The sequence below is a fragment of the Mastomys coucha genome, unplaced genomic scaffold (assembly GCF_008632895.1).
Source record: "Mastomys coucha isolate ucsf_1 unplaced genomic scaffold, UCSF_Mcou_1 pScaffold16, whole genome shotgun sequence".
Taxonomy (NCBI): domain Eukaryota; kingdom Metazoa; phylum Chordata; class Mammalia; order Rodentia; family Muridae; genus Mastomys; species Mastomys coucha.
Genome location: NW_022196898.1, coordinates 9,981,410 through 9,989,814, shown reverse-complemented (window position 1 = coordinate 9,989,814; position 8,405 = coordinate 9,981,410). Strand labels below are relative to the sequence as shown.

Below are 8,405 nucleotides of genomic sequence, written 5' to 3'. Positions count from 1 at the left end.
ATAGTCTCTGGTGAGAAGTCTGATGTAATTCTGATAGGCCTGCCTTTATATGTTACTTGACCTTTTTTTCCTTACTGCTTTTATAGGCCACATTATTTGAAAACATAGGTCTCATGAAATATGAAAAATTATTTTCAACTTCATCAGTATTTTACATTACACAAGCAGTTTCAGATGAAAACGTTACAGTGATTGACACATACTTCAGTAACATCCCTGTTCGTCTGTACGTGCCAAAGAGGAAGCCTGAAAGAAAGAGACCAGCTGTGATTTACATTCATGGTGGTATGTTTCTCTTCGGAAGTTGCAGTAAGTGTATTTCTGATGTGCATGTTGTTCATATATTTATATTCAAATAAGTGCTGTGTATTGACAGAGTTTTGTCAACATAATGTTGACTTGGATAATATGTACTTCTTAGCAGAGATACATTGGAAAGCATGAGTCATGGCTCACTCATATTTCTTCAATTTATAGTTTGGTAATTAAAATAATCTTCTAGAAATAAGATTGTTTCATTAGGAAAATGTTACTTTTATATAAACATATGGATAGCCTAGACCTGGAAGTGTACATGATAAACTTGGAATTCAGACTAAAATAACCTAATCACACAAATTGTATGAAACACTAACATGAACCAGATGCTTCAGTTGTTGGGTCTGAAATATAATTGTTATACTGCAGTCCACATGTGTTCAAGTAGTATACAGTATTATAACAATAGCATTTGAGGCTTAGAAATCAAAGCATAACTTGATATTAAAATGATAAAAGTGAAATAAAATTGGGTAATCAGTTCCTGGCTTAAACCTCTGTCTGGAGGTGAGTGTAGTTGCTACAACACACACACAGACACACACACACACACACAGAGAGAGAGAGAGGAAAGAGAGAGAGAGAGAGAGAGAGAGAGAGAGAGAGAGAGAGAGAGAGAGAGAGAGAGAGAGGAGGGAGAGGCAGAGAGGCAGAGACAGAGACCAAGACAGAGAGAATGGTCTGGGCACAGAATTCTGAGCATCTTCTTGTTCCTGTCCACAATTGGTAGCTTAACATTTAGATTGCATCCTGATCTTTATTCCTTAATTCAAATAGCTCATTACCATTACTACATTTCTGGCACCTTCTTTCTCACATTCCATGACTTGAAAATATAGCTACATGAATTATTGATAAACATTTGAGATATATTGACCACCTAGTGATAAACCTTTGGTTGAACATTGAAGTATAGATCTTTCATTCATAATTTTATAATTTTGTCCAATTTCTGCCTCTACCCTAAGTTTATATTTCAACTATACTTGGTTACATATATTTCTCTGAACTTTGAAAATTCTCATAACCATTATTTTTTCACTAAAATATTTTAATTTTCCTCTAATTTGTTTCCTCGTGGTTATTAGGTTTTTATGTCTAACATGATAAATGGCAATTTATACATTTTAGGTGAATCAATATATTTTGCTATCTAAACATTGACATTATTACTTGTGAAGCATTTCCTTTGCTGGCCTTTCTAATTCTTTTAAGTTGATCATAATTTTCTTTCATCCACCGTTACCTTTTTAAAGGAACTACAAATGTAAGACCATACTATTACTTGATTTTATGAAAATTAAATTACTTTTCTATATGGAAAATTAATATGAAGTTTACTTCTAAGTTTATTAAATATGCATGACCTTATGTAAAAATGTAAGCCTTTGGCAAAGAAAAAATTCACTTCTTTTAATTACAGTAAATGTGCATCTTGCTTTAAGTAAGCTGATGTCCCTTCATTGAAAAATTCTTTAAAAAAATAACTATAGTAAATATTTTCCTTTGTGAAAATTATAACACTAGCTACAATGTGAATTTTTAGCTTAGTTCCATATTTCTTCTAGCAAGGGTTTTATGGAATATGGTGGTAATGGGTTACAGACAATGTACTTTTTATTCCTTAAATTCTAACAGTATTTCTCTACATAACAACAAAAGTGGGGATTGCAGTGTTCCATCAATCAACCACAATCCACATTTCTATCACATTCATAGATATTTTATGGGTTTCCATTGTTTTTCTATTTACAGTGCACCAATTTATATTTATTTCATTCATTTCAGAAATAAAAGCTTATGACAACATGAACAGGCTCACGTCGAACAAGCTTGGTGCTGTTGTTTTAGGAATCAAGTAAGAGAAAAATAATACTTTTATCACATCCTGGGCCCTTACAACATAAGCTTGACTTTTTTAAAGCTTGTCACCTAGCTATCAAATAGCCATATCCTGTGGGGTTTTGTTATGGAATTTTTCCTGGAATTTTTATATCAGTATCTCCTCAAAGGCATTAGTATCTGCTGTGATTTTTGCCATTGTAGATAACATCTTTATTATCAAACTATGACATCTCTAGAAGTATGAATTCCAGGTTTCATAAGTAGCTAACTTTATCTGCAGGTTTATCCTGGCTATAAACAATGTAAGGTTACTTACTGTTGTCCTTGGCTCCAGTGTTTTTAGATGAAAATGTTAGGAAATTTTTGAATATTTTAAGACATTATCAAAACAATCTTATCTCATAACTTTTACAAACATTTCCACTAGCATACAAAATAAGTTCTTTTTTTACTTTATGAACAACTGTTTCCTCTGTACTCCTGAAACTGTCATCAGAGGATGAAGACTTTGCTATACATTTTGACAGTTCCACACTGCATGGTGTAGAAATAGACTTTACAGACTTACAGACCTCAGATGAAATCACTGCAAGGAATTTCATAGTTGAGAGTATATTAGGGGCCAGTAAAACCCATGAGAGATTTCAGTTCTGTCCTGCTCATAATTACTTGTTAATGGAACCAGAAAAAACTTAGGTTTTAAGAAATATTATAACAGGAAGGACGATGTGCCTTTCATACAGTAATTTTAGCTAAATTTAACACATCATCTTAAATAAACTTTTTTAATGGTATGATATACTGTACACTGTTTAAGATTTCTACATGATTTAAGGTACTTGCTATTTTTTACCTTGAAGAATATTAATATTTTAAGTCATTTTGCTAGTTTTCAAATATTTAAAGCAGTAAAATATTAACATCTACAAGGATCATATATGGGACACTGTTTAATATAAGCATGTTATATTAATTCTAGCAGATATTCAGATGATAAATATAAAAATGTGAACTCCATTAAAGTGTACTCCAAAGACAGAACACACACAACAAAGACTGAAAAGATGTAGTACTTAGTCTAATGAAAAAATTCAAAAATTTGAGTAATATCTTTATATACTTAAAATATGCATATTTCATAGTGACTCTGTTGATTCAAATTCTGATCTTCAATTTAAGGTATAAAATTCTACATTTTTGTTGAGTATGTACATAATACATTTATAATTAAAGCTATCTGTCAATAATTTACTCTCATATGTTCTGCATTCAAAGTTTCCATCAATGATTGTGAATTGTGCTCACTGAGGGCCACTGACACATGATGACATCACAGGATGAACACACATTCTGTCTCACTCATTTCCCTACAACCAATATCTGAAACACTTAACCACAATCTACTCCTCACTTTAAGACAGACATTGCCAGTGAGCACTAGTTAATTGGTAAGATTTAGGATTCAAAGTAGGCCCAACATATCAGTGTATTTGATAGTGAAAGTGAGATATTTCCTTGCATAACTTTAACAAAGGTTTTGTTGTTTTGTTTGATTTACCTCTAAAGCTACAGACTTGCTCCTAAGTATCCATTCCCAGCTGCCCTCGATGATTGTGTTTCTGTGACCAAGTTCTTTCTCCAGGATAAAGTTCTTGCCAAATACAGAGTGGATCCCACACGCATCTGCATTATGGGAGACAGTTCTGGGGGTACCTTGGCAGCAACAGTGACTCAACTGGTACGTTGTTCTATGTATTATATATGTACACTTTAATCCTAATGCAAAAGAAGCTGTGTTTTAGGTGTGTTTCCATTACTTTTATACTGTTATATGTGAAATTTAAATTACACAAGAGCAATTATCCATTTTGCATAATATTACTTTAGATGTGGTTTTATTTTCTAATGCTAGGAAAGGCTTTTAAAATCCTACATTTTTAGAGGTTGGGGGAAGATTCTGGGCATTGAACCCAGGGAAGTATATTTGCCAGGCATATATGCTACCACAGGACTATGCAAACTTCACTTTTAAACTTAAACTGTTTCAAAATGGGATTTTGATAAGATTCCCTGAATTGCTCTGTAGTTTGTGCTAGCCTTGAACTTATGTTCCTCCTGCTCCAACAACTCAAGAACCAGGTATTAGGAAACTGTAATGACTCTAGCTCACCCTGCCAATGTTAGGGAAAAAATGCAACATTATTTATGAACCACTCTGTTTATTACAATAATGGATTTTGCATTCATGATTTACTGAGTTTCTATAGATAAATATAAAAATTATCAACATTTTTGTATCACTATCATTGATCAGTACAGTAGTTACTTTTTTCCTGTGAGACTAAATGTCTGACAAGAAGCAATTAAAGGGAAGAGGAGATTTTAACAGTTCCTAGTTCCAATCATTCAGTGCATGCATAGTCAGGAAAGGCATGGCAGTGGAAATTGCTTATGGCTGTAGCAGTGGGAGCACTGTGCAAGTGTAAAGCCATCTTCTGATTCTGTTGTAAGGGTGATGCCCTTCCCACAAAGTTCAGGTTGGCATCACAAGAGGCGATCATATGTGAAAAGATTGTGAGAAGCAGAGATGTGGCCACCACTTCTTCCTGTGCTTTAAGGGTCAGATGCTTTGGGCAAGTTAGACCCTGTGACCCAAAGAATGGCAGCAGATATGGTCACTGATGCAGAAGTGCTGTAGAAGCTGGTGCTCTTGAGGTTCTCATGCTCACAGGTAAAGTCTAGGTTCACTGTGTACAATAAGAAAAGAATGTAGCTGCAGACTCAAGACCCCTCTTATTTCTGATTAGAAACAGAGGCTTCACATGCAACATTCTACATCCTTTTCTGATCTTCTGACTTTCATAAATTATTCTCTGTCTCATCTATCACTGTTATCACACCACACTACTTAGATAAATGTTAAGTGTTTTCTTTAGCATGCCATGTCCCATTAGACTTTACTTTATATGTAAGTATTAGCAATTGTATTTCATTATATTTGTAGATTTTTCTCATTATATTGCTCAGGTCAAATATTCTTCTAGGGAAACTAGACACAGTAACATATAATTATTATTATAGCAATTGGAAGGACTGAGGCAGTAGGACACTATGTTCTAGAACAGCCTGAGATTCACAGCAAACCTACAACAAAAGCTAAGTGCCTTAAAATAACAAGCCACAAATACATTATAGTTATTTTGTCATCTTTACTAGGATGCTTCTGATCATCCTGACCATATTCCTATTTGCTTGTTATATGTGAACAAATGTGTAAGAAACAGAATGTGCATTGTTCCTAAACAGATGAAATTAGAAGACATACTCTCATATCTAAATTAATATGTAAATTTTAAGATAAAAATCACTGATAATGTTTCAGATTGATAAATTAATTTTACCTTGAACTATTAAAGTAAAGCCGTCAATCCTCTTGTTTGAAAGCTACTGACACATTAGTATTCATTATATCTCTAGCTACGGAATGATCCAGAATTCAGAAATAGAATTAAGGCACAAGCCTTGATATACCCTGGCCTACAGATGATTGACACCTTTCTGCCATCTCACCGAGAGTATGCACATGGTCCAATCCTGATCAGGGAGGTGATGCTCAAGTTGCTGTCGCTATATGTGGCTAACGACTCATCACTGATCCAGGCCTCACTTAGAAATGAGCACATGCCCGAAGAATCAAGGCACCTGTTCAAGTTTGTTAACTGGAGTGACTTTCTTCCTGAGAAGTATAAAAAGAACCATGTTTACACTGCACCAGTTCTTGGAAAATTGAATGCTTCCTATCCAGCACTTGTGGACAGCAGACTGTTTCCTTTGCTAGTCAATGACTCCCAGTTACAGAATTTGCCATTAACATACATTGTCACTTGTGAACATGACCTATTGAGAGATGATGGTCTCATTTACATCACTCGGCTTAGAAATGTTGGAGTTCAAGTTATTCATGACCACATAGAGGAAGGAGTACATGGAGCCATATCATTCACTACGGGATCAGTGGTTTTACAACTAGGATTCAAAATAAGAAGTAGGTATATTCGTTGGTTAGAGGAAAACCTATAAATTAGAGATACATAAATTAGAGGTAGCTATGAAGTGATTTAGTTAGAAAAATACTCTGATAGCTATATTTGAACTACTGTATGATGAATGGGTAAAAAATAATCTGAGTTTTGGGTAACACTATATTTCAGTTTGAATAAAGAGTACTGAATGTTTGACTAAGGATGCCGAACATTTCTTTAGGTGCTTCTCGGCCATTTGAGTTTCCTCAGTTGAGAATTCTGTTTAGCTCTGTTCCTAAAGTTTGTGAAATGGAAGCTAAGCATGTGTTGTGAATTTAGTTGGAAATCTGATCCTCATCTCCAAACATATTTTTCTGCAGCTTGATTTTTTTTTTGTTCATCTCAACTACGATTAGCTCATTGATTTCTTAGACTTCACTATATGAGCCTTTTCCCTGACCTTCAGACACTAAGCTATTGCAAGAACATCAGGAAAGGTTAACTACAAGGTTTCTTTGATGTCATTGAACCTATAACATCTTAAGTAACATCAATCTGCTTGTTGCATTTGTAAAAGAAAAAGAATGCTGCTAATCATAGCAAACTAGACATGATGAAAATTGCTTCTTTCCATTAAGTATGAATCACAGGTTGAGAAAGAATTAGAAGGATATAGGTTGCCATGGAAAGTGTCATGGTTTCCCTCAGATGACAGTTTATTTTTTGAGAAGACATAACCAAAATAGGAGAGGGAAGGACCTAGGGACCTGATAAAGTACCCAATCTAGAGACTGCTTAGCAAAATCCAGCTTAAATCCCTCAATCCTGATAAAAAGCTCCTAAAAATAAAGATGTTGCTTTGTTTTCTCTGTGACTTTGTCTTCTGTCTTCCCTGGGATGCACACCCATTCCTTCACTGGCAGGAAGAAGAACCTACTTTTTCATGGAACAAGATCAGCAATCTCCTAGACAACCACCGTATCCCTTCCCCCTTTACTTCTTTTTCCTTTTTTTTATTACTATAAAAGTTGTTTGATATAAAACAGCAATCAATTTAGCAGTCTTAGGTAGATGCTCATCTACAGCAATACTGAAAATACATTTTTCTCAATATACATTTTAAATAACTTCAAACATTAACTGTATATTTCAAAATAATACATCACTACTAGTATTTTCTTAAATAAACATAAATATATAAAGTCTTTTTGTTTGTTTGTTTTGTATTTAGTAGAGTTTAAAATCTTGGCTCTTACTGTAGTACAAGCCCAAAATAAGAACAATTTTTAGACATTGGGTTTCATTGTAATAAGACTACTTCAATGACCCTCACATCACCAAAGGATTTAACCTCCATTATAGCTAAGCTGAGAGTTGATAGTTCTACTGTGCCAAGGAATGAATTGTAGGCACGATTTTTAGATACAGACTTCCTGCTATGGTCAAAGCTACTTGACTTGAGTGAGTGACTTTATTCTCAGCCACAGAGAACAGGTTACATTCATTTAAGAAATGGTGTATGTATTAAGATGGTCTATCTATAAAGTCATTCACCAACTGTTTCAATGAACCAAATGGTTCTGCTTGGAGGGTGGCACAGACATTAGGTGAGGGTAAGAATTTGGTTCATTAACTGTGATAATTTGGAAAAGCATTCATTTCAGAGAAAGAGTAACTTATAAAGTCCTCTTCTTCAAACTTGATAAAAGAGTTACAAACGTCAAGCAAGGCATTCAGTCTCAATCTTTGTTGTTCTCTTACAAGCAACCTCCCTGGTTAATTGTCTACGTTTCTTTTGGGTATATAAATACTTTTGAAATATATTAGCTGTTCTGAAAACCTTAGTATAGTGTAAAAACATGAAATAAACAATACTACTAATAGAGAGGCTGAGATAGGAGAAGCAAGATTTCAAGACCCTTATGTTGTATATAACCAGACACTGTGACAAACAAACAAGCTGAAAGTGTATATGGATTGTACAATACTGGACCTATTTCTCCAATTACCAAATTAGAGAGACCATTGGATGATAATCAACAAATTTCTAATTCCTCATATTATTGGATATCAATTGATTAGGATGTGTTGGTAATATTAATTTTCATACTAAGATATTAAGAAAAAGTAATTGTCACTTCCTGTTGTTTTTGTTGTAAGAGGTGGAATTAGGTTTGTGTGGATTTGTTGAAAGATTGCTTACTTGCTTCTTCTAGGATG

The 8,405-nt window shown here is 34.1% G+C and overlaps 1 protein-coding gene across 2 annotated transcripts in view; it reads left to right on the top strand.

The window, feature by feature from the left end:
• LOC116094033 (arylacetamide deacetylase-like 2) overlaps positions 1–7,059 on the top strand; it is a 10,098-nt gene extending 3,039 nt beyond the window's left edge. Inside the window, exons 2-5 of one of the 2 annotated variants that reach the window (XM_031376012.1) lie at positions 87–285; positions 2,107–2,176; positions 3,730–3,901; positions 5,641–7,059. In XM_031376012.1, the coding sequence (XP_031231872.1) occupies positions 87–285; positions 2,107–2,176; positions 3,730–3,901; positions 5,641–6,243 (1,044 nt within the window). In that variant the 3' untranslated portion in view covers positions 6,244–7,059. Of the gene's footprint in view, positions 1–86; positions 310–2,106; positions 2,177–3,729; positions 3,902–5,640 lie in introns of both variants that reach the window. The other variant, XM_031376011.1, reaches the window with a different exon arrangement.
• Positions 7,060–8,405: the final 1,346 nt, after the last annotated feature.